The sequence below is a fragment of the Panthera leo genome, chromosome B2, assembly GCF_018350215.1.
Source record: "Panthera leo isolate Ple1 chromosome B2, P.leo_Ple1_pat1.1, whole genome shotgun sequence".
Taxonomy (NCBI): Eukaryota; Metazoa; Chordata; class Mammalia; order Carnivora; family Felidae; genus Panthera; species Panthera leo.
In genome coordinates this window covers 128,888,988-128,915,386 of record NC_056683.1, presented here as the reverse complement: position 1 = coordinate 128,915,386, position 26,399 = coordinate 128,888,988, and the positions used below count along the sequence as shown (strand labels likewise).

The 26,399-nt window shown below is 41.2% G+C and overlaps 1 protein-coding gene across 6 annotated transcripts in view; it reads right to left on the bottom strand.

Annotated features, from left to right (window-relative positions):
- Positions 1-26,399, bottom strand: part of PHACTR2 (phosphatase and actin regulator 2) — a 135,805-nt gene that overhangs the window by 92,214 nt on the left and 17,192 nt on the right. For all 6 annotated transcript variants that reach the window (XM_042939983.1, XM_042939984.1, XM_042939987.1 and 3 more), the window contains exon 2: positions 12,546-12,713. In XM_042939983.1, coding sequence (XP_042795917.1) covers positions 12,546-12,713 — 168 coding nt within the window. The remainder of the gene's footprint in view (positions 1-12,545; positions 12,714-26,399) is intronic.

Sequence of the window (26,399 nt, the reverse complement as noted above, 5' to 3'; positions counted from 1 at the left end):
TCATTTAAAAAGGTTTAGATAGGGGCGCCTGGGTGGCTCAGTCAGTTGAGCGTCCGACTTCAGCTCAGGTCACGATCTCACAGTCTGTGAGTTCGAGCCCCGCGTCGAGCTCTGTGCTGACAGCTCAGAGCCTGGAGCCTGCTTCCCGTTCTGTGTCTCCCTCTCTCTCTGCCCCTCCCCTGCTCATGCTCTGTCCCTCTCTGTCTCAAAAATAAATAAACATTTAAAAATTTAAAAAATAAAATAAAATAAAAAATAAAAAGGTTTAGATAGTTTACATTTTAGGATGTCTTTTTACCACAATAAAAAATAATAATGACAATACCAAGTGCTGGCAAGGAAAGGGAACAATGGAACTTTCTAACATTGCTGGTAGGAATGCAAAAGTCCGGAAAATAGTCTGTGGCAGTCATTTATCAAGTCAAACATGCACTTAATGTATGGCTCAAAAATCTCACTCCTACCTATTTTCCCTAGCGAAATGAAAACTTCTGTTCACATACAAGAAAACCTTTACATGAATGTTTATAGCAGCTCCATTCATAACCACCCCGACCTGGAAACAATCTATGTCCTTTGACAGGTGAATGGATAAAGAAGCAGGATGATTCTTCTCAGAGCAGAGAAGACTACCCAAAAATCGTAAGGAATGACTCATACATGCAGCAACCCAGATGAATTCAATGCTGAAATGGTGAGTGAAGGAAGCCAGGCTCAAAACATTTCACGCGAATGATTTCAATTTTTGCGACATTCTTGAAACGACAAAATGATAGTGAAGAACAGAGCGGTGGTTGCCAGAAGTTAGGAGTTGGGGAGGTGATAGTGAGGGGGTAGGGTGTGATTATAAAAGGACAGCGCAGCAGGACTGAGGAGAGATAAAACTGTGACAGAACTAATAATGGTGGCAGTTACACAACACAAACATATAAGGAAAGTCACAGAACTACACACACACATACCCCAAAGAAAAAGTATTAGAGTAGTGAATGACCAAGACGATGACCTCTTTTGAGAAAGTCATGACCACAAAGGCAGTAATAATGAACTAGTTAGTAGTTCCTTTGTATCTATGCTTCCAGCCTTAGCCAGTCACAACTACTTCTGAGAAAAACTCAGCAGTCCAGCGTCAGACTTGTCAGGAAAGACAGCCGTATTTTTCTGTGGACTATAGGCTCATTGGCCCATGGCTACAGTAAAAACGAGACGCAAGGCAGAGAAAAGTTTTGGAGAAATCAAAACCCTATTTGCGTTTTCTGAAAGGCCTAAGGTTTGACACAGCAAGCACAAGCCAGTGCTCAGTGAAAAGCTTCATCCCTAGGGCCCCAGTTTGCTGGGGGTAGTTTACAGGAAATGATTCCAAAAGGGGTGTCAATAAAAGACCACAGGTAAACTTGAGGCTATGAGGTCTGGGGGCTCCTGGGTGGCTCAGTGGGTTAAGCGTCCTACCTCGGCTCAGCTCAAAATCTTGTGTTTCGTGAGTTCGAATCCCACATCGGGCTCTGTGCTGACAGCTCAGAGCCTGGAGGCTGCTTCAGGTTCTGTGTCTCCCCCTCTCTCTGCCCTTCCCCACTCCCTCTCTCTCTTTCTCAAACATAAATAAACATTAAAAAAAATCTAAATTAGAGGCTATGAGGTCTGGAGTGTGCAAAAACCATTCCAGTGATCTCTGGGCTGTGACCTCTGCTTTTCTTCCTCAGAGAGGAGCCACCAATAGGCAAGCTATAAATATAAACCAGTTTTCCCCTTAAAAAGCAAAGGTGAAAGGAGTTGGGAAACATCTCTCTTTGCTCTGATCTGGAAAAGGTAAAAGATACCTTTTACTTTATGTTATGGAAACATAGTACGGTTAAGGCAGTTACAAAGAGAAATGTCTTAAGAAAAGAGGAATCAAAATGACAGTTAAGAGGTTGCCAGGAGAAAAACAGGTAACACAAGGAGAAGGAAACGGATGCTGTGCTTGATGTGGATCTGGAAACAGGCAGACAGACGGCCGAGAGGAGCGGTACGCCCGAGACACTGACGGACAATGTTCTCGAGCCTTGAAACTTTCCCCCTTTGTTAACAGCTGTACCCCTGGAGCATAGAACGACATGTAGGCTCATGGTAGGAGGCTGGCGAATATTCGCTGTGCGAATGAACAGCAAGTGAGCGTCAGCAGGAAGTCAAACAGTGGTCCCTGAGGAGCGCTTACTGATGTGTGTGCTCAAGGTGACGCCTCACATGGAGACCTGGGTGTGGTCAGAAGGAACACTGTCTTCCCCTGTGTGTTTCTCAGGACACACAGAAGGACATGCCAAGACTCCTACTCTCCTGATTTTTAGCAATAGGAATAATTGTCTTCCCCAGAAAAAATCAGACAGCCCATCTAGTAAGAAGTCCTGAGCAGGAAACAGAAAGATGCAGAAGGCTGGGCTGTGGTTTTCTTCTCTTCTGGCTGAAGGTCATGGTATACAGAGAGTGGACAACAAAAGTGAGTAGCTGCTTGAACTGATGGTCTCAAATCAAGGTCTGATTTTCTGGACCATACATTTGTACAGAAATGCTAGGCCTGACAACTTATGGGGTCCCTTCCGTGGAAAAAGAAGTAACATGCGGGGCAGAGACTGACTGGTTTGGCCTAGTGAAGAGCACCTTAAAGCTGAATTAGAGAGGGAGGAAGGCACTTGGATAATGGTACAAAATCAGGTTCTGTGGAAGACAGCAGCTAGGACAGAAGACACAGCAGCAAAGACTTCCAGTGCTTTCAGAAAAAACAGCATCCCAGAAGTGTGAGCATGATATGAACAGGTGCAGAGGCAGAAGAGAATACATCGAGGAGAACCAAGGTGTCCACACAGTAAAGTAATTCTTTGAGATGTGGTGGGACAGGGTTTGTGATAACTGGAAAGAGACCAATCTGACCCAAAGGGGAGGTCTAATGTAGGAGGGAGCTCACCCAGCTGGACATTGTCAAGAAAACACACAGAATGGAGGGAGACATATGTTGGAGAATATGCAGAAGGGTACACAGAAATGACATAGAGCACATTGTTGTACATACATAGGGGGTAAAAATGGATCACCCAGCTTGAAGGATTTGGCTGTTCTTCTATATGTAGAACATTAAGTGAGCAGAAGATATTTAATTCCTACTGATAAATTCTTGTCATTTTAATAACAAGATGAATTCCTACTCTGGATGCAATTCTAAATATAAAAAAATGTGGCTGGCGAAGTACAATGATAAGAATTTGGGGGAAGTCCCCATGTTATCTTGGCATTAAAATAGCCAAGAAAGGACGGCACCTGGGTGGCTCAGTCGGTTGAGTGTCCGACATTGACTCAGGTCATAATCTCACACTCACGGGTTTGAGCCCTGCGTCGGGCTCTGGGCTGACAGCTCAGAGCCTGGAAGCTTGCTTTGGATTCTGTGTCTCCCTCTCTCCCTGCCCGCCCCCCCTGCCCTCGCACTCTCTCGCTCTCTCTCTCTCTCTCGCTCTCTCTCAAAATAAATAATAATAAAAAAATAAAAATAAATAGCCAGGAAAGGGAACATGAAGTCTAGCTACACTGTGGGCTATGTGAGAGGAAGGACCTTGTCAGGCTTGTTCATCAAGTGTCCTCAGAATATGCTGCCTTGGGCCAGGTACTCAATAAAAACGTACTGAATAACCTGGACAATTCAGTATGGCCCCATGCTGAGAAACTCTGAATTGAGAATACATCGACGGGATGAAAGAACTTTAAGAAAAGAAGGAAGGACCATTATGTAACACTGTGATCAGGAGATCTGTATAAATACATATACTAGTGCCAGGGGGTAGCTGGAAACACTGGAGAGAATTTCTTTCAAGTCGACGTAAAAGAAAAGTTCCTCAATAATCAGAGTGAGGAATTAGGAGCTCAGAAGCTGAACGAACCCCTTCATCTTGTCAGGTTTGCCGAGGACAGTGGGCATTCCTGCCTTGGAGACAGATCCAGATGACTGGGAAGGCACTCTACAGCCCTAACATTCTTAATTTAAGAGTAAAATTCAGACGATATTTTCCTATAGTTTCAAGAAGTAGTGTTTGGCTGTATGTGAACAAATCCTAATTGTAGCCAGTTTCAGGTACATTGTGGATCAAACTGAATTTTGTAAATTAATTTGGAAACATACTTGTCATCCCAAGTAATTTAGCAAAGCAGTATTGCAGACAGCATTAGCATGTAAGCAAAGGACCATTTACCCGAGGAGATCATACATGAATTCTTTCAATTTATAAAGGCATTCTCTGAAGAACTTGATATCCAGACCCACCAAAAACAAAAACAAAAACAAAAACAAAAACACCAACATATGAAGGTTCTAAACTTGGACTCCATGAAGCTGTATTTCTGATACTCTGTCAAAATCTGGCTCTTAAATTCTAACTTAAGAAAGAAAGCTGTAGGGGTGCCTGGATGGCTCAGTCGGTTGAGCGTCTTACTCTTGATTTCAGCTCAGGTTGTGATCCCAGGGTTGTGGTACTGAGCCCCACAAGGGGCTCTGTGTTGAAGGTGGGGCAACTTAAGATTCTCTCTCTCTCTCTCTCTCTCTCTCTCTCTCTCTGTCTCTCCCCTGCTGTCCCTCTCCCCTACTCACATGCACATTCTCTCTCTAAAATTAAAAAATGAATTAAAAAAAACAGAAAGGAAGCTGTAACAAAACGTTTATATTACAAAGTTAAATTCCTTTCCTGGATTCTTGCTTCTCTTCTAGAATTGTATCGCGTGAAATTACATGGTTTGTCAGGAGCCATGGTGTCAGCAACAGATATCAAGATTAACAACCAAGAAGTTCATGAATGTGAGGTATTTTAATTGTTAAATGACTGGATAAAGTTTATAACGGACTACATTCAGTAGGTTGACACCACTGTTAGAAGGAAATACATGCTCTCACTCCTGTGATTTCTTACTTCATAGGATTTCCCTGAGTGCGTTTCTTCCCCTCCCTTGTGTCTTTGTTCAAGTGTCGCTTTTCTAGTAAAGTTTCTCTGGCCACGGGCATCTTAAACTGAAACTTACCTCCCACATTCCCTATTCCTTGCTTTATGTTTTTCCTTCGCACTTTTTAATATACTAACTTTGGGGGTTTACTTTCTGCCTGTTACCGCTACTAGAATATAAGCTCCATAGGGGAAGGCAGCATTGTCTCCTTTGTTCCTTGCTGTACCACTGTCTATAACAGTGCCTGACACAGAGTAGATGTGGATGCTGAGCAAACATCTGTTGAGAAGACAAATGAGTGGAGGGCTCGGCAGACCTGGTCAGGCTGTGTCGTTTTTGGCTTCCTTCTGTATACAACTTCTTTCTGTAACTTCCTGTGGGGAGATTCTCTTCCCTTCCTCCAATATGGTGCTAAGGTAAATGATACACAAAAGTCCTTCCATCTTTTAGATGGAAGAAGAACAAGACAGATGGTAGAACAAGACAGATAAGATCAACATGCTGTCATTTATCAATGCAATCAGACCAGTCCTTAACAAATATCGTCCTAGGAAAACCTTCTACTTTTGCCCTACTTTCTAGACAGAGAAAATAATCCCAAACAGAGACATTATGCCGCTATGGTTACAGAGAACATTATCTTTAATAGGACCAAACATAAATTTTGACCCTTGTCAACCATTTTTCTGTGCCTACACTGCTGAAATTAGGCAGGTAAGTGGAACCTAAATTCTTCTTCCAACCAAATCCTTCTCACAGCAAAAACTCTAGTATATGAAGCAAACCCACAAAGTAGGATCACCTTTCAGTACTCAGTCCTCACCGATCCGGGTATGAAGTTATCTTCTAGAGATACAACATAGTGCGATGGTCAAAGGTACTGGCTGTGGCACCATATTGCCTGGGTTCAGACACCACCTTTGCCTCCGTCCGGGTGTGCCTCCTCGGGTAAGTCATCTGAATTTTCTGGCCTCAGTGTCCTCATCAGTAAAACTGGGACAACGGTAGCAGTGACACTTCATAAACTTAGATGATTAAATGAGTTAACGTGGAAAGTTCTTGGAGCAGAACAGAACCTGGCACGGTGATATTATTAATAGGGAATGCAGAGTATCAGTAAATTAAAGCTTCGACCAGATGCCTCTCTACAAACCACTCTCCATTCTCAGAATGCTGATAACTTGCAACAATGTTATCTAAAAATCTAGACAGGCATTCCTTCTGCATTACTAACAACACAACTCTGGAAGCCATGGTTATGATGAAGATAAATTTCTTTATTTAGGAGTATAACTTACTTTTAAAATAAGGGCAAAAGAGAGGAAAGAGAAATTTTCCTTCATTATTTTATTGACTTCTTGAAAGTTGTACATGGTGCTAATTGAGAGTACATGCTTTTGGTTAGGATTTTATTTACTGTCTTTCTCTTTTCATTATGATTTTTCAGTCTTCAATTTCTTTCACAAAGTCCTAAGCATCCAGTGCTGTATTTTTATAGTGGATATTCAATAAATAAGCAATTCAAGGCACACTCAAGAGTACATACTAGGTATAAACTATTATATAAAGCACCCGAAGTGAGGCAAAAATGAGGGAGCAAGTCTCTGCCCTTAAATATTTTACACAGCAAATTAAGAGCAGACACATAAATTAGAGAAGTCAAACTATACATATTTTGAAAGAATCACAAGAAAAGGAGGGAAGGTTCGTATTCAGCTGATACAAAATCAAGGTGAAGAATGTGTTTAAGAGGGGCACAGTGGCTCAGTCGGTGAGTGTCCTACTTCAGCTCAGGTCATGATCTCCCGGTTCGCGGGTTTGAGTCTCACATCAGGCTCACTGCTGTCAGCAACAGAACCCACTTTGGATCCTCTCTCCCCTTGTCTCTGCCCCACTTGCACACTCTCTCTCTCAAAAATAAATAAATGTTACCCAAAAAAGAGTATCTTTAAGAAAGAAGAGATGTGTCATGACCCTTGCATGACATAGTATTTCCCCCAGGTGTAGCTGTGGGAGGAAGAAAGGCCTGGAGACAAGAAAGCTTAGGGGCACGTTCAGTAAGTGACCCTGCATGACTGAAAGCCAATATAAGTGACTATTTGAGAAAAATCAGGGGAAATGTCAGTTTGGGTTACGCTGAGGACAGCTGAAGAGTCTGGAATTCACTTAGGAAACAATATGGGGTCAGTCATACTTTTGAGCAAGAAGCAATGGGACCCAAGTTCCACCTGAGGAAAATTCCTTCATGGTGGAATCCAAGATGAGCTAGAGGAGAGAGGGCGAAGGTGGACAGTTTGCCTACCTATTTCCCCGAATCCACAAGAAGCCTCGCTCTTTCTGGCCACCTCGCTCTTGAGCTGTGCCTTTCCAGCAACAGGAGCTCCTGCACCTGAGGTTTGGGGTCTGAGGGGACCCCTCCCCAAAACCCATACACTGCTTTCCACTCTATACACTGAGTTTACGTCCTCAGTCCTTTGGTAACTTCCTGTCCTAGTTACCAGCTCTATTTCCTGGTTCCTGGAAAAATAAGGATGGGAGTTCTGTGAGTTTTTCTATTTGCATAGCCGGCACCATCTTCCCATGAATATTACCACCTAGTAAAGAACACCCTGGCTACTAAAGCCTGCCCAGATCCCCACTCTCACTCTCCAGGATGCTCTGTTATTCTACTTTATTGGGTGGAACACATGACATTTTGGTCTGAAATACCCACTGTTCTATTTGCCTGACCTGAGGCTTGGGAAGTTATCATTGTGGTTACTCTGGGATTCCTGGCAGCTCCTGGCATCCTGAACTTTCTCTGTCAGCCTCACCAGCTGGGTCAGGTCCCCCTGTGGGCAGTTTTACTGCCAGAACCTCACCTCTCCCTACCTTCTCTAGCATTCTGTAGGTTTCTACAGCTAGTACAGCTAATACCTAAATACAGCAAAGAGGCTACCTGCCATAATAGAGTGATAAGGATCAGACAATGGGGACTGAGAAGAAAGGCTAATGGTAGAGACCTTGCACTAGGAGAAAACACATGAAAGGTTTTGGAACCCTTGGAACGTAGAAGATGGTAAGAGGCAAGGAAAAGTCAAAGGACTCCATGGTTCAAAGTCAGGATGCCAAAGAAAGCCATGTCTGCAACAGCATGGATAGCTGGGATTGGCAAGGATCTGTTTTGCATGGGAATGTATTTTGTACGTAGTACTTTCCCACTGCCTCTTCCCTCACTCTGTGTTCATTCATAGCAGCTATCAGCACGTTACCTCTTTAGAATGAAAGCTCCAGGAGCGGCAGGAACCTTGCTTACTCACTCAGTGAAGAATACCCAGCTCCAGAACAGTGCCTGGCATGCATCACATTTTCAGTGATATATGTAGAACTTATGAATGGATCTGGGGTTAACATGCACTCCTCAGGCATTGCTACCCATCAAGTGCTTGGGTAGATGTGGCTAGGTCTTGGGTGGAGGCTTGGTTTGGAAGATATGAGAAGAGATGAGAAAAGCACATTCAAAGAAAGAGACGGGTTAAGACACATTGCAAATGCCTTAAAAGGTTTAGGGGATATGAGAAGGGGGGGCGGGAAGAGAAAAGAAGAGAGAGAAAGGAAAGTCAAAGACAACCAAGATAATGACATCTTTTGTAAATCAAGGAAGGACTAACCAGTGATGGCTAATGTTGCAGAGTTTGGAATGGGTGGCAATGAAAGAATGACACTGAATTTCCTGGTTGGGAGGCTTGGAATGTCATCAGAGGAGCACTGGACACAGGGGCAGATGGCAGAGGGAAAGGAATGACCCTGTAGAGAGAACGTGGAAGCAGTGACACAGGCTGTATTTTCAAGATGTTTGGTCTTTTCCTTTTTTTTTTTAATTTGAGAGAGAGAGAGAGAGAGAGAGAGAGAGAGAGAGAGAGAATGCAAGCAGGAGAGAGGGGCAACGGAGAGAGAGGAAGAATACTAAGCAGGCTCCATGCTCAGTGTGGAGCCCAGCATGGGGCTCGATCCCATGACCCTGGGATCATGACTTGAACAGAAATGAAGAGTTGGACACTCAACCGACTGAGCCACCCAGGTGCCCCAAGATGTTTCTCTTGATGGTAACAGACTATGCAGAAATTAGAGGAACAACTGTGTTTAGACAGGATTTGTTTGTGTTCTTAGCTTTGGGGAGATGGAAGCATGTTTAAAGATCCAGAGGGAGGAGCCTCAGCCACTACCCACACCCCACCCCCAGAGAAACAGGAAGAAAAAAAAAAAAGGAAGAAATTATTGTGTAGGAAAAGAAGTATAAATGACATTTTGAGTTCTAAAGACACAGAAGGGATGTAACTATAAAGACCAGAGAAGGGCCCTCGCACCCAGATGATGAAAAGAGGCCCCAGAGGAAAGTAAATGCCAAGAGGACTGTTTTCCTATCCTAGAAGCTGACGGCCTACGGACCAGCCTAAACAGAGCTGAAGATACAGGTAACTTTCCACTTTAAAATAAGGCCAGAGAACATGAAGTCAGGGCACAGTCCCAAGCAGGACGGCCCTCCAAAATATAGCTGACACTCAAGGACCACCAAAGCAGGCAGAGAACAGGACCCTTCTTCTTCTTCTTTTTTTTAGATTTTTATTTTTAAGTAATCTCTACACACAACGTGGGGCCCAAACTCACAACGCCAAGATCAAGAGTCTCATGCCCCATGCTCTGAATAAGAGCCTTCTTAACTACCACCACCATATGATTACAATGGCATTTATTACAATGGCATTGATAAATCACTGTTGCATCCTATCCGTTACCAACTAAAAATCCTACAACAGAAACCCAGACTAGGAAAAGCAGTATTAGTCACTGTGTAGTGAAACACAGTAAGATCCACATCCAAGCGACTATAATGCCAGGAGTTTAGGAGAAGGAAAAACAGAGAAGATTTACTTTTCTTGGAAGAAATGCATCTTCTTTCGGATCCCGACATATTGTGGGATGTGCCTACGGTGTACTTTATAGTTTGCCAGATAGCACATGGCCTGGGTCATATCCAAACAATGAGAGCTCATTGTTGGGGACAATTTATTAAAGAAGAAAACACCTTTCTCTTGGTTATTTCCAAATGCATCAGTTTTCCTGAGGACGTGACATCTTTCCTCAATGTGAATAAAACATATGTTATACCATTTTGTGCCTCCCTGTATTTTAACCTTTACTGATACACTTCATAAAGCTCAGCATTAAAATAAGCATATATATATAAGGTGATAATAAAATACTTTATAATGGGACACTTCATAACATGAAATACAAGTAAAATATTATTAAGAATATGGGTTTAAAAAGAAAGGACAAAAATAAATGTAGCAGATAAATTCACAAAGATTTGTTAGCACATCTATTTGGCTTGTTTTTATTCTGCTATGTCACAATATTGATGCAAAAAAAAAAAAGAGAGAGAAAGACATCTAATAACTTTTTCAGGTTTTTAATGCACTTTGGTAGCTTTAGGAGCTAGGAATATAGTATCCACAAATAACTCCTTGGAGCTACATACACTTCTATAAAATCCTGTGTGAATCTGAAAAGAAAACAGAAGACAAAGATGGGGAGGCTATCCTCAATAAAGATGGGATAACATAAAATAATACTTAATGCTGTTTAAAAGGACTAATCTTAAATATTCAGGGTTACAGACTATCTACCGTTAAAATAATTAAAAAGGGATGACAAAGAAAAGTGAAGGAGAATTTCTTGGTAGCTGCCTTTCTACATTAGGGAGAGAGAAGTTAGCAGCCTAGATTCAAGTAAAGGGCAAGCTAGACAAATGAAGACACTTCTTTCCACCTTCCCTTCTCAGTATCTTCTCACTACTACTCCCTGGAGCCCCACTCCCATCTTGGGTGGCCATGGTCGCCTGAAGAGCCATATTCTCTCAGTGCTTAGGGAAATCCAAGAGGGGGACAATTAAGAAGACCAGTATGGTTCCATTCACAACTGAAGAACAAGGGAGAACAAGATACCCAGCCAGGGGTTAGAAGGAGACAACAGAATTTGGAACTGAAAGCACTTTAGAATTCAACTCCTTCAACTCTGATCTGACTTCCCCAAGGTCACATGGCCCCTAGGGGGCAAGGACAATATCAGAACCCAGGTGTCCTCAGCACAGCACTCTGTCCACTTCCCACTGCCTCCTCATCCCAGAAGTCAATTAGAAACTACAGAAAATTTAATAACCAAGCTAATCTCATTGCCCCCTAAACCAAATCTCTCTTTTTTTCTATCTTTTCATTATAGTAATTTCCAATATCTCCAAGTAGAGAGGTGAGAATAATAAACCCCATGTTACCCATCGCTGAGCTTAAACAATTACCACCTTGTGGTCAGTCTTCTTTCATCTATACTCACCCCACCTCCAGGATTATTTTGACATGAATCCCAGATACAGTATCATTATATCTTTTTAAACATTAAGTGCTCAAAGAAGTTATATAGCTGCAAATGCATCAGAGACAATTTTGTTAGGAATGTCCCAATTCCATACCCTTGTGCTATCTGACGTATTTTCTTTCTTTCTTTTTTTAAAGATTTTAAGTAATCTCTACGCCCAATATGGGACTCAAATGCACAACCCTGACATCAAGAGTTGCATACTCTAACGACTGAGCCAGCCAAGGGCCCCTGAGGTATTTTCTATTTTATTTCATTGCCCTAGAACTAAAGGCCAACTCTCATGTCAGCACAGACCAGTAAGATATGCTCTGTGACCCTGCACATACAATGACAATATTAACCTTGGGGCAATGAGGAATTCTGATGAAGGGACTGTATTAGACAACAAGCACAGAGAAAGTTGAACTTCTATCATGAGATAAATGGCTTTCTACCTTAAAGATAATCCCACTGATACTGGACACCTGTTTAAGTTAGGCTTAATTCTGGCCCAAGATCTAAAGCCCGTTTCTTCCATGAGTCCACATGAAGCTTTAACACGAAGGTTAAATAATGTTTAACATGAAAGGTGCTAAATAACGTAATTCTTAAAGTATAACAAACCCACAAAATAATTATAATAAATTTTCACACCAGCAGTGTTATGACTCCCTTAGGAAAGAAACCATTTACTTGTCCTAAAGGCATGATGGAAATTTTAAATTTAACAATAAATACAGCAACCCTTTTCCTTCAAACAGCCATTTAGATTTTGCCCACAGAACAAATACATTCAAAAAAGACATTAAATAAAGTTTTTTAAGTTAACAAACAGGATTGTACTGCTGGAACTAAGTACACAGACAATAGTGCGTGTGTGTGCACACAGATACTTCAGCTACAATGTTGACAAATAACATTTCTGCTTCTAATTTTCTATTTCACCTCTCCCTTCCTCCACACTAGTTTTCTGTATGAATTTACAAGTATATATTTAAGAATAAGAATATATTTGAAAGTCAATGAGTGGAAAAGGAGGCAAATCAGAACTCTTAGGTTGTTTCATCTTTAAATTAACTAATTTCATTTCAAATATGGATTTTCTTTTCTGGGAGAAAAAAGCCTTATACGACACAATTGGTTATCTTTTCAAAGATTTAACAACTCATCTTTTAACAAAGTTATGATATTCATACCTGCTGAGGTTTCTCTGAATTTGTCACTGGTCTTCTTTTTCCTCCATTTCCAAGGCTTAAAGATTTTACCGATGGTGGAGAGTTTCCCCTTTCTCTTGAAGGGAGGTGTTTGGGAGCCTGCTGTTGGGCCATCTGAGTTTGCTATGGAAGCTTTGTCAAGTCCATCAACTGTATAAAGAAAAATAAAGTCAGAGAACAGCTGTAATAAAAAGTTGAAACAACATCATGTGTTTCTTCCTGTACTTTAATAGCAAGCATGGCCACTTTAATTGGAATCTCACGTAAAGTTTATTTTGCCCCACTTCCCAGGGGCAGAACTCCCCTGATATCAGTCAGTAAATCAATCAATCAGAAATTACAGTCCCCTCAGATAATCATTTTGGAGAAATAGAAGAGAAGCAAGAGACTTACATACTAGCTAGGGCCAAATAAAGGCCTGCAAAACACAGCTGATTTCATCTGTAGCAACTACATCGATGTTTTGTGAAGGAACAGAATATTCTAAGTAGTAAAAGCCTAGTTTGCGAGCATAATTCATTCCAGAAAGAAACATGCTTGTAATCCAAAGCACTTGTATATCAAAGCAAATTTCAAGAACCATTGGCTCAGTTGGGATCATCTGACATCCAGTGTCACATTCTACTCGTATTGCGAGACATCGCTCGTTTTTCAAGTTAAAATTTATTAGAAATGTTTCCTTGTCTTGCAGAACATTCGCAGAGCAAGTTACTCGCAATTCAAGGTTTTGTTCTATTCCTGAAATTGGATGTTCCTCCAGAGGCTAGTATGGCAGTCTCAGTAATGAATATTACAGTTATGGTGTAGTTAAAACCATAGTTTCTCCTTCACAAAATAAAACTTAGTGCCAAGAAGCTAAATTCTATTTAAAAAAAATTTTTTTTTAACTTTATTCATTTTTGAGAGAGAGAGAGAGAGAGAGAGAGAGACAGAGCATGAGCAGAGGAGGGGCAGAAAGAGAGAGGGAGACACAGAATCCAAAGCAGGCTCCAGGCTCCCAGCTGTCAGCACAGAGTCCAATGTGGGGCTCAAACTCACAAACTGTGAGATTATGACCTGAACTGAAGTCGGACACTTAACTGACTGAGCCACCCAGGTGCCCCTAAATTCTAATTTTTATGGTGCTAAAATTATATTTTGCTCCTATTGCATAAAAAAAAAAAAAAAAAGTTTTCAGCTTCAAATAAACTGGTAATTTTCACTAACAATAAGAAATGTATGGAAATTGGGGCGCCTGGGTGGCTCAGTCGGTTAAGCGGCCGACTTCGGCTCAGGTCATGATCTCGCGGCCCGTGAGTTCAAGCCCCGCGTCGGGCTCTGTGCTGACAGCTCAGAGCCTGGAGCCTGTTTCAGATTCTGTGTCTCCCTCTCTCTGACCCTCCCCCGTTCATGCTCTGTCTCTCTCTGTCTCAAAAATAAATAAACGTTAAAAAAAAATTAAAAAAAAAAAAAAAAGAAATGTATGGAAAGGTGGGTATTGTGTGTGGTAGAATGTATCTTTAGTGACTTAATCATTTTCTTAATCAGAAAAAAGGCCCAAAACCCTAAGTTGCCTTGCAGGAAGTTCAAAACAGAAGGAAGACAATGATGGCTTATGTTATTCTAACCATTAAATTTTAATGACAAAAAACTGGAAGCAGCCCAGAATGGATAAATTATGGTACTGTTCATGCAATGAAATAACACTCAGCAGTAATAATAATGATAAAAACCCATTGATACATTCATACAAAAAGATGAATGTGTCTCAAAAACATTGTGCTGAGAAAAATGCCAAACACAACAGAATACATACTGTGTGGTTCCATGTATATGAAGTTCTAAAGGAGCCAAAATGAATTTATGACCAAAAAAAAAAGGCACAGAGCCTGCCTGAGATTCTCTCTCTCCCTCTCTCTCTCCACTCCTTCACTCTCTATGTCTCTCAAAATAAACTTAAAGTTTTTTTGTTTTTTTTTAAATCACTTGACATACCAGAACAAGAAAAATCTTAAACTGAATGACAAAAGACAATCAACATACACCAACCCCTAAATCCTTATGGGCTTCTTCCAAGAACTGAACGATAAACTCCATTCTTCCCTCCTGCAATATCTATCCTAATTTCAGGCAGAAATGCAAATCCTGCAGTGACTGATTCTTTCATATGTTTCCTGACCCTACTTTACCCTGCTCATACTGGCCAAAGTGCAATAGACAGGAAGAAATATGAAACAGATTGATTTTGAAGCTAAGCCAGAGTGAAAATGTAAAATCCTTCTTTATTTCACTTCCTCAAAGAAGGGGTAAGCCGAGGGAGGAACTGAATGTATGGTGTTTCTTCTTTTTTTGCGATTTTATGCTGAAGGGCTTACTTTTGAACAATTTAAATGCTGTGAAACATATAAGGGCTGACTATTACAGATATAGGAATGAGAGTCTAAATCTCAAATCTGTCTCTGTGGCTAGAGACACACATCCACTTCCCATTTTCTTTCAAGCCACATATCCAGTTCCCTGACACTCCATAAAAATTCTGCTTTTGATCCAAACCCTTGAAGAATAATCTACTTTTTCTCCTGAAAACAAAAATAAACAAAAGAAAAATTACATAGTTTTCTAGGTGACAGATGGAGAGATTGAGTGAGTGAAGAATTAAAGCCTTAATGTTAAATTCATAGCTGCATAAGAAATTAACTGCTGTTATCTTTCTTTATTATGCATTTACAGTTCCAGTCTTTACCTCTACTCTGGAAAGGGCCTGGGCCAGTGCCAATGACCAGAGCAGTGCACACATATGCATATCTTTTTTTCTGACTGAATAAATTCACCTGTAATTTTGTAATTGTTGGGTTAGTAGAGCAAACCATATTTGCAATCAGGAACCATATGTTGGCACAGTTGGCCGCACCGCCATTGTACTTCTCTTAAATCATGAATGTGTAGGGGATTTTCACTGCTTTTGAGTAGTATGCACATAACATAAACTCTCCTCTCCTCCCAACACCCAGAATACTGCCGGTTCCATTGAATTTTGCATTTCCATGTAGATGAGAACACATTGCTAGGCAAATCCCAGATGAAAGTCTAAATTTCCTGACTGTTTTAAAGGCTAATTTGGATCAACTTTCATGATAAGAAGAGTATCCTGTTCTTCACCAGAAGTTTCTTTTTCACACTTGAGATCAACATTTTAAAATATTTCAAAATATTTTAGATCGTTAAATATTTTAATATTGTGAAATACAGTCATTAGCTGTTCTAACATAGACATTTTAAATGGCACAGCTAAGTCTATTTTCCTACCGAATGAGCTCACACCTAATAGGACTTCTCCACATTACCAATTGTTGAGAATTCAGAGAATACGAGCAGGTTTTATTTTTCATTTAAACAGAAATTTATCAAATAGGCAGTTAACAGTAATGTACCAATGCTCTGTTCCATGGTTGTAACAAATTTATTCAACTCACACATGAGATGAACAACAGAAGAAATTAAGTAGGGGGGTATGTGAGAACTCTCTCTCACTGCACTATCTTTACAACTTTTCAACAAATTTAAAACTATTTTAAAGTTTTATTTATTTATTTATTTATTTATTTATTTATTTATTTAGAGAGCATGCTTACAGCGGAGGGGCAGAGAGAGGAGGCAGAGAATCCCAAGCAGGCTCCCACTGTCAATGCAAAGCCCAACATGGGGCTCAAACCCATGAACCACGAAATCATGACCTGAGCCGAAATCAAGAGTCAATGCCCAACTGACTGCGTCACCCAGGTGCCCCTAAAACTATTTTAAAATAAAGCATTCATTTTTTTTAACTTAAAAAAAGTTAATTTATTTTTGAGAGAGACAGTGAGTGTGTGCGTGCATGCATGCAAGTAAGAGAGGGGCAAAGACAGAGAGATGGAGACAGAATTCAAACAGCCGCTAGGCTCTGATCTGTAAGCCTAGAGCTCGACATGGGGCTTTAACTCACGAGCCATGATATCATGACTTGAGCCGAAGTTAGATGCTTAACCGACTGAGCTACCCAGGCACGCCTATTTTTAACTTTTTGAGGAATTTCCATACTGTTTCCCAGAGTGGCTGCACCAGTTTGCATTCCCACAGGCAGTGTAAGAGGGTTCCCCTTTCTCTGCATCCTTGCCAACATCTGTTGTTTCTTGAGGTGTTCATTTTAGCCATTCTGACAGGTGTGAGATGGTATCTCATTGTGGTTTTGATTCGTATTTCCCTGATGATAAGTGATGTTGAGCATCTTTTCATGTGTCTGTTAGCCACGTGGATGTCTTCTTTGGAAAAGTGTCTATTTGTGTTTTCTGCCCATTTCTTCATTGGATTATTTGCTTTTTGGGTGTTGAGTCTGATAAGTTCTTTATAGATTTTGGATACTGACCCTTTATCAGATATGTCATTTGCAAGTATCTTCTCCCATTCCGTGGGTTGCCTTTTCACTTTGTTGATTGTTTCCTTCACTGTGCAGAAGGTTTTTATTTTGATGAAGTCCCAGTAGTTCATTTTTGCTTTTGTTTCTCTTGCCTCTGGAGACGTGTTGCGTAAGAAGTGTCTATGGCCAAGGTCAAAGAGGATGCCGCTTGTGTTCTCCTCCAGGATTTTGGTGGTTTCTTGTCTCACATTTAGGTCTTTCATCCATTTTGAATTTACTTTTGTGTATGGTCTAATAAAGTGGTCTAATTTCATTCTTTCACATGTAGCCATCTAGTTTTCCCGACACCATTTGTTGAAGAGACTGTCTTTTTTCCTGCTTTGTTGAAGATTAGTTGACCATATAGTTGTGAGTCCATGTCTGGGTTTTTTATTCTGTTCCACTGATCTGTGTGTCTGTTTTTGTGCCATAAAGCATTCATTTTTATAAATGTGGCATTAGCTAGCATGGAGGTGCATGAGGGTGAGGATTTAAGAGCTGCTTAAGGGTGAGGATATCAGCTGTAGGGAGACCTTAGAGGGTACTGCCTTTTACTAACAGTAAAAATTTCTGCACAAAGGAGTTGTGGAAGTTACTATGCTTTAGGATTGCCCATCTTTCTCTTTAAAATCTCTTTTTATCAATATTTTCAATTCCTAGTATTTTATCACTAAGAGGTATTTACAGGTCATTAAATTGCTATTTCAGCACTTTTTAAGCACACAATAGACCCATATAAGGTAATTGATACTCAACATATTTCAAAAGGGTAGATAATGGGACTTGAAAAATGGTGTCAGAAGTATCCACTCCCACTTACTGCGAGGCCATACAGAGAGAGGAGATCCAAACATACCCCCAATACTCTCTCTCTCTCTCTCTCTCTCTCTCTCTCTCACACACACACACACACACACACACACACACACACACACACACCATGCTGGGATTAGAATCATGTACTGCTAACATAGAATGACAAATCTGGGAATAAAAAGTTCTTTGTTCTTTATTTTTAAATCATTAAAGCTGAACTGTTTTCAATAATAGAATTTTATTTGGGAATCAAAGTAGATTTAAAGAACTGAAACTTCTTTCATGACAACCGAGGATGTATTTCTTATCCATTTTTTCCCCTGCACTCCTGGGGATGGGACAAGAGCGAACGGCACAACTCAGGAACAGAAATCCCATAGCTCATGCCGGTGTGAAAGGGCTGATGAACAGGTACCCCGCAAGAACCAGCCACTGACCCGCCATGAGTTTCATCCCCTCCTGCAAGCAAGAATTAGTCAGCACTAACTGATAATCAGTAATATTCACTGAGCATTTACTGCGTGCCAGGCACTGTGCTGAGTACTTTACCTGCACCTGCTCATGCTAATTCTCACAAGAGCTCTGAGACAGAGATTATTATTAGTCCCACTTTGGAGATGAGACAGGTGAGATTCCCAGAGACTAAATATCTAGCTCAGTATTTGGCAGTGTGTGTGTGTATGATAATGAGTAAGTGTCTTCCTCACGTGACACACTTGTGTGGGTGGCGGGGCTTGGATTTTAGGCAGAGACAGCCGCTTCACCACGGCATGGCAAGGCCTGCTTTAACTCGGGGCTATAGAACCCACCATGTAAGGTCCTGGGAGATCACAGTGAGACAGGATTTTCACCCTTATGGAGCCTGCAGGATGGCTGGGGAAGCAGGTGTGATCAGTGCTCAGCTATGCCAGCAGGTGGGGAGGCAGTGTAACAAGGAAGCAGAGCCCAAATGTGGGAGCCCAGAGGGGAGCAGTAAACGCTGACTGAGGTGACGGGGACTGTTTCACAGGGAGTAAGAGATTTGACCAGGGACCAAAAAAGATCAGTAGACATTTTGGTGGAAATCAAGGAGGGAACGGCCTGAAAGGATGGCTGACCTTTTAAAGTAAAGCCAAGAAAAACGTTCTCATTGCCATTCTGCTCTGCTCAGAATAGACCCATGGTATGTCTTTATGGGAAAAAAACGAAAGCAAACTTATAAGGTCATGTCTGAACATGTGAAATGGTTAAACGTGAAAATTTTTACAAAGGAACTAGAGAATTAGTGAACTTTCTGTATATCAATGTATATACCATTACTTAAAATCATAGAATAATGCAATTTTAGAGTTAGAAAAGATCTTGATTGGTGTGGGGAAAAAATTGCTTTTCATCGGCTGACAGCTTAAAAAAATAATCAACATTAAGGTAGTGATCATGGCTAAAAATAGTTTTTAAATTATTTAGCCATCATCTTTTAAAACCCATTTAGAGCAAAAAGAATAGAATGTAAACAAGAAATTATATTTAAAGAAAAAGAATAGAATGTGAAAAATGCTGCTATCAATAGAGGAAAAAGAAGGAATATTAATCCCCCTGGAGGAAGACTGCTCTCATAACTTGACCCTGTATTTGCCAATTTCCAGAAGCTATAATGTTATGTCAAGGGACCTGGAGTAAGATTAGTCATTCAAATTAATACTATGGAGCTCTTTCAAAATAATTTTTAGGTACACATACAGGCAGGAAAAGAATTTGTATAAGCAGTCACCATCCAGATCAAAGTCTAGAATCATTTCCAGACCCGAAAACCTTTCTTGTGCTTCTTGCCAGTCAATACCCATCCTCTCCCATCCCCCAAATAACCCCTGTTTTAACCCCTATTACCACTGATTGGTGTTATCTATTCTTGAACTTCAACTTAGTGGAATTATGCAGCATTACTCTTTCGTGTCTGTCCTTTTTCACTGAACTTTATGTCTGTGACATTCATCTAAATACATGAGCTATCCAAAGCAAAGCTACCTAGCCACAAAATGGAAATGTGCTATCTTAGCAAGACCCAAGACGACAGAGCCCTTGACAATGACGAGCTTTATGCAAAGCTCTTCTATGTATAAGGATATCATTACTAATTTCTTTATGTGGAAAACGCAAATAGCACCTCCTTTCCTTTACCAGATCTGCGGGAAAGCTAATCTATCTTTTTGAGATGGACCTGAAACCGCTAAATTGGAAGATCCCCTATGCAAGATTAAAGGTGGAGAAGCAGTGTATTTTCTGGAAATAATGACAGCTTTGTGTTTATTTTTACTCTGCATATTAGGGTATGCAGCAGTTCTGAGCTATGCAATCCACAGAAACACTTGAGTACAACAGTGTTCGTTCTGGGAACTACAGCTGTGTTTAACACAGGAGTTCTACGTTATCCTATGTATATTAAAAACCTATGTGTGAAAAAACTGAGACCTAGGAAGACTATGTGGCTTTCCAAATCATTAACTAATGGCAAAGACATAATCTAGGTCATGTGATTCCTGACCCAGGCCTTTGTCCCCACTCCGTGATCCTGTCCTCCTTGGAATATGACTGGGGAGCCGGAAGCACCTCCTGGTAGCTCTAAAAGGGCATTAAGACTCTTTTGGCAGAACAAAAAGCAAAGACAGTGCAGAATTAGAAAAGACAATAAATTTCAGTTAACGTTCTGGGTTTCAACGATCCAACCGCAATGGTTAACTAACTGTAAGTGAAGAAGAGGGTTGGGTCCCAAGCCCTGTGACCTTCGGCAGGCACCCCAGTATTTCATTGCTGAAATCAGGAGACTAAGTTACATGATCTCTAGGCTCCTTTCCAACTTGAAAAACGCTACGATTCTCATACTGATTTGTGCTGAACGTATCGATCTTTCAGGCCACATTAAGACCAGTTCTAAGTGCTTTATGAATATTGCCTCATTAACTGCCAACGCAACCCTGTGAAGCGGGTGCTATTAGCATTCCCCCTTTATAAATAAGGAAGGTAAAGCCCAGAGAGAACCAAGTAATGTGTCCAAGGTCACAAAGCTGGTATTTGGGCTTTAAAGGAAATAGTTTGCCTCCAAGAGTATCCTTTGTACAAAATGGAACAGAGGGACATAGGTGGGAACGGAGAGCTAGTTTAAGAGAAGGCAAGACATAAACCCTAACGAACAATAACTCAGTTCTACCTCTGGCTGCTTCCCTGGACTATTCCAAAGGATGATGGCAGGTACTGTTTTGTCTCTGAAACAATCCCAATGTCTTCCCGGGTAAGTTCATGCTGGTTGCAGACAGAGTGTGCTCTTCACTGATACTAACTATGGTCTTCTGATTGCCCATAATCCTTATTTATCATAGTATTAGTTTTAGGAATTTGATATCATCAGTTTTTTAACTTGTTTTTCTAATACAGGCAGCCATTATTTTTAAACCCCCACGGGGAAAAGCTACTAAAGACTTCCATCTGTCTGCAAGCACTGACAAAGAATTTCAGAGCTTAAACTTGTGGCCGATAGGCCTGAAGAATGAGTATGTTTGTGCAGCTGTATGACATCCTCATGCTCTGACATGCACAACATCCCCTAGACTTGCTACAGGATATTTAACAGATTAAATAATATCACTTGTATTGGGGCCCTGAAGAAACGTGATTGAGTAGAACAAGGATCACTTTGCAAACGGAAAATCACTTTTATTGTAAAATAAATGCGTTTCAAGTTTCAAATACCACTGGTATCACAATAAGCAAAGAGTACGATGAACAGATTTGATGGCTCTACTTGGGAACAGCAAGAATGCTGCTGCAGAAGTGAAAAATAAGAAAAAAGGAAGCAATCAACATTCTACCTTCCTTCCCCTACCCTAATCATCTCCTATAACTCCCGAGTCTGAGTGGGGAGCAGGTCATGGCGTGTGGAGATTATACTGTGTTTGTTAAAATGAAGAAAAGGTTGGGGCGCCTGGGTGGCTCAGTCGGTTGGGCGTCCGACTTCGGCTCGGGTCACGATCTCACGGTCCGTGAGTTCGAGCCCCGCGTGGGGCTCTGTGCTGATGGCTCAGAGCCTGGAGCCTGCTTCCGATTCTGTGTCTTCCTCTCTCTCTGCCCCTCCCCTGTTCATGCTGTCTCTCTCTGTCCCAAAAATAAATAAACGTTAAAAAAAAAAATTTTTTAATAAAAAAATAAATAAATAAATAAAATAAAATGAAGAAAAGGTTGACACAGCTCCAGTGGGCAAACCACCAACCAAGAGAATTTCACTTCCTCTATGTTAAAGATAATGACCACTCGGTTTGCTGAGCATAGGCATAAGGATGAAACTTAAGGGGGGGCGCCTGGGTGGCTCAGTCGGTTGAGCGTCCGACTTCGGCTCAGGTCCTGATCTCACAGTTTGTGGGTTCGAGCCCCGCATCAGGCTCTGTGCTAACTGCTTGCTCAGAGCCTGGAGCCTGCTTCAGATTCTGTGTCTCCTTCTCTCTCTGCCCCTCCCCCACTCACGCTTTGTCTCACTCTGTTTCTCAAAAACAAATAAATGCAAAAAAAAAAAAAATTTTTTTTAAAAAGGATGAAACTTGGGGTGCCTGGGTGGCTCAGTTGGTTAGGCGTCCGACTTCAGCTCAGGTCATGATCTCACGGTCCGTGAGTTCGGGCCCCGCATCGGGCTCTGTGCTGAACGCTCAGAGCCTGGAGCCTGTTTCGGATTCTGTGTCTCCCTCTCTCTCTGACCCTCCCCCATTCATGCTGTCTCTCTCTGTCTCAAAAATAAATAAACGTTAAAAAAAATTTTTAAAAAGGATGAAATTTAAGGGGAGAAACTGGCAGACCTTATGTATAAGGTATAAAACCAAATCAAATGAAATTTCGTAATTATTAAGTAAGCGGCTAAATCCTGACTGAGCAAAATTATGAAAAATTTCCCATTGTGAATGAATGTAACAGAAGTATTAATAAAATAACCCATTAAATTTGGGCCAATATCTTTAGGTTAAAAAGCTGGTGAGGAAATAAGAGCCTTGAAAATCTACATATAATGTGATAACTCTGTCTATAGTCCAACAGTCTCCTAACAGTCACACCAAGTCACCAAGGCTGGTATCTGTGAAGAGAACGGTGGCCACATGCAGAATTCTGGACTATCTACCCAAGGCAGAAATGAAACCTACAGGCTTATACGGTGTCAGGCAGCCTTGCTGGGAGGAGAATTTACGTCATAAAGAATCCCCAGGGCTCCCAGATTTATATCCTTGTAGTTCAGTTAAGAGGTGACTGCAACAACCAGGCATCTGAACTTGGAGAGCAGTGAAAATGAAGTAGAAATGATAAATGGATCCAAGGGACATTGAGGAAAAAGAAGGGAGGAGACAGGGGAACTATCTGGAGAAGTCACGAAGAATTCTACAGCTTGAACCTCTCTGAGGTGTGGTGGAATGTCAAGAGGCGACTTGGAGAAAGACCTATGGCTTGTGTTCAGGCACCATGAACTTCAGGTGTTGGCAGGACATTCAAGGGAAGATGGCCAGCAGACAGTCAGAAATACATTATTGGCACACGAGCGGGAAGTCGATGTTGAAGTTATCTGGGGGAGTCTTCCAAACAAAAGCGGCAGTGGAGGGCCAGAGGTAAACTCCTAGAGAATGATTACATTTAGAAGGCAGTAGGCTGTACGTAATGAAGAACCTTGGACTTCTCTTATACTGAGAAAAAGTTTAGTTTACTTGTTTTAAAATCACCAAGTGTGGGGGATACTCTGGCATGTTTATGGACCGAGGGGAAAGAGCCTAAAGGGAGAGAGTGTGGAAATCTAAGAGCGCGCTGACTAGCCACGCGGGGATGGGCTTCTCCTTCATCCAGGATAAGGAGACTCCAGGTGGAGAAGGAGAGCCTGACCCTCATTTGATGAATGTGAGGAAGTGAGCTAGGAGTCAGGATGTGACAGTACCAGAGACGTGAAGAGGAACTCCACAGGATAGCACGCACTTCAAGCGAGAATACACGCACTACTGGAAGCCAGGCAGGCAGGAATGGCAGTCGGGAGTGGATCAAATGTCAATGGTGAGGGGTGAGGCAGAGCAGAACCTCCATCACAGAGTTACCACGGAAGTGTTGCCAAGGAGAGGTGGGTTTCAGACAAAAAAAAAAAAAAAAAAAAGGAGGAAGGAGAGGTCTACAAAAAGATGAGGATGTCAAAAACCCTGTGCATTGTAGAATATAGTCATTCATTCACAATTAATGTATTTAGCAACTATTACAGACAAGGCAGTGCACTGAGACTATAATGGTGAGCAAAATGGATTGCAACTCTGCCCTCAGGAGGCCTACAGTCTATGAGATGGGCTGACATTATTCAAGTAGCCATTATTCCAAAACAGAAACATGGCACACAGTGAGAGCACAGGGAAAGTAAGTGGCTAGAGGGGCCCAGACTGTGGCAGGTGAGCATTAGTTCTTGGGACAGGCATGGCATGAAATATTCTCTACATTCTGTGTTAAAATTCAAGGCAAGGCCGTTTGAGGGTTATGGAGATTTAGTCTAGTTTCATAATGTTGCTTAAAAGGTAGAAATACCCTGTCCAAATTAGGCAGGAAACCATTTAAAAGTCACTGAAAAGCAACGGATTAACATTCCTTAGTTTGTACACCTAATTCTCTAGAGACAGAGAAAGACAGGAAGGGATTGGGGGCAGGGGGGAGGGGCGAGAATTCCATTAGCTGTTTTTTTTAAAAATAATTTTATAGTAATGATGCCTTTAGGGCTGATTTTAGTTTTTTCTCCCATACAGTCACTAAGGATCTCCCACTTACAAGATGTTCTATTTTGGTTTCTTTCTTTAAAACGCCATGTGTGGCAAGCAAGCATTCTCGAGAACGAGTTGTTCTGGCGGGACATGGGTACAACGCCGCAAGGAAAGCCTCTGAATCCAGTGAGGGCCCCCATCAAGCCAACCTGCTTATTCCAAAATTCTTCTCTGATATAATTTTTATTAAGATTTGCAATGCTGGCCTGAAGGAATGTTCGATGTGTACTAGAATGATGGAAAAAAAAAAAAAGCCCATGACCAAACTTCAGAAGTAGCTAGTTGCAATTCATCAACTTTTCCAGAAGCCATAAAAATAACTTTTAATTGTTGTTGTTCTTAAGCGAGTAGGGGAAAAAAAAAAAAAAAGATGGTCTCTTCAGGGAGCAAGTACATGAAGAAAAAGGAATAGTGCTCCCTACTAGATCATGAGTCCCATGAGGACAGACACCAAAAGAGTTTTATTCCTGGTGGGACCCCCACCCTGTACCCAAGGCCACAGAAGGTACTTACTAAATATTTACAAAACGAATAACTAAGTCGTAGACAAATGTTTGTTAATCATGTACAAGGCCTGGCCTAACTAGGCTATGATTTATTTTAACAGGTCTTCAGATTTTTCACACAGAGGAAACTGTTTCCAACAGGGCCTTCCTGCAGAGCTCCAAATATTTTGAAAGATAACATAACAAACACTAAAGTTTGAAATTGAGAAAATATCAAAGCCAGCAGGAAGGATGATTAACACTCATAAGAATGGTACAGACATTGTTGACAAATTTTTCAGGTGAACAAAGCCTTACTTGCTGCTTACTGTGTAATTTTAAAATGACAACCCATCAAAGACAAACAACTGAAAAAAAAACAGTTGGAATGATTTATACGTGAAATAATCTTTGAAGAATTTTGTATTTTTAGATAGCAGCGAGTGGCGAAAATTAATGTTTTCACGAGCTACCCCTCCACACACCCCACACTGACATTTCCTTCTTCCTTCTCTCTAAACACGTTAGGCAATTCAGATGTTTCCTCAGTCTTCACTTTCTTTCTCCTAACTGGAAGAGTCAGAAAGCCAATTTAGTTTCATGGTAAAGAAACTGGAAAGGCACCTTGTCCCACTATACTGACACTAAGTCCAAACTGCATTTGTTTTTCCATTCTTTTTGGGCATTCCATGTGAGAATTTGAATCTCTTAGAAAACATGAAACCACACAGAAAACTCTAAAGCCGTATTTTTAACCTGAGATCAAATTCTGTCAAAATATAACATTATGAAGGGTTAGCCCTGTATTGATACTTCAGATGTTTGCCTCACTAACTACATCAGAAACTGATAGAGCTACAAGGCCCTTCACACAGCAGCCCAGCGTTGTGGTGGCAGAGACCTGACCACACAATGTAATGTGCTCAGTGACTAAGGAATCATTTTTTAAGACTGGCAAGCAGCAGCAGCAAGGTTTTGTTCCATTCTAAACAGAAAATACCACCTCTCCTATCTCACCTTTCAACTTCACCTTTCAAGGAGAATCAAATGTCTCCTGTTACACCAGTATCTTAAGGGGAGCAAACACAAATGGGGAAATGAGTGGCTCTTACCGTGCTCTATATTAAAGCTCCCAGAGAAGCACAAAAATGTTTTCTTTTGTCTTACTCTTTAGCTTATTTGGCACCCTGGTGACATCTAGTATATGCTAAAAGAGAGGAAGGAAGGAAGGAAGGAAGGGAGGAAGGAAGGGAGGAAGGGAGGGAGGAAGGAAGGACGGAAGGAAGGATGGAAGGAAGGAAGGAAGGAAGGAAGGAAGGAAGGAAGGGAGAAAGAA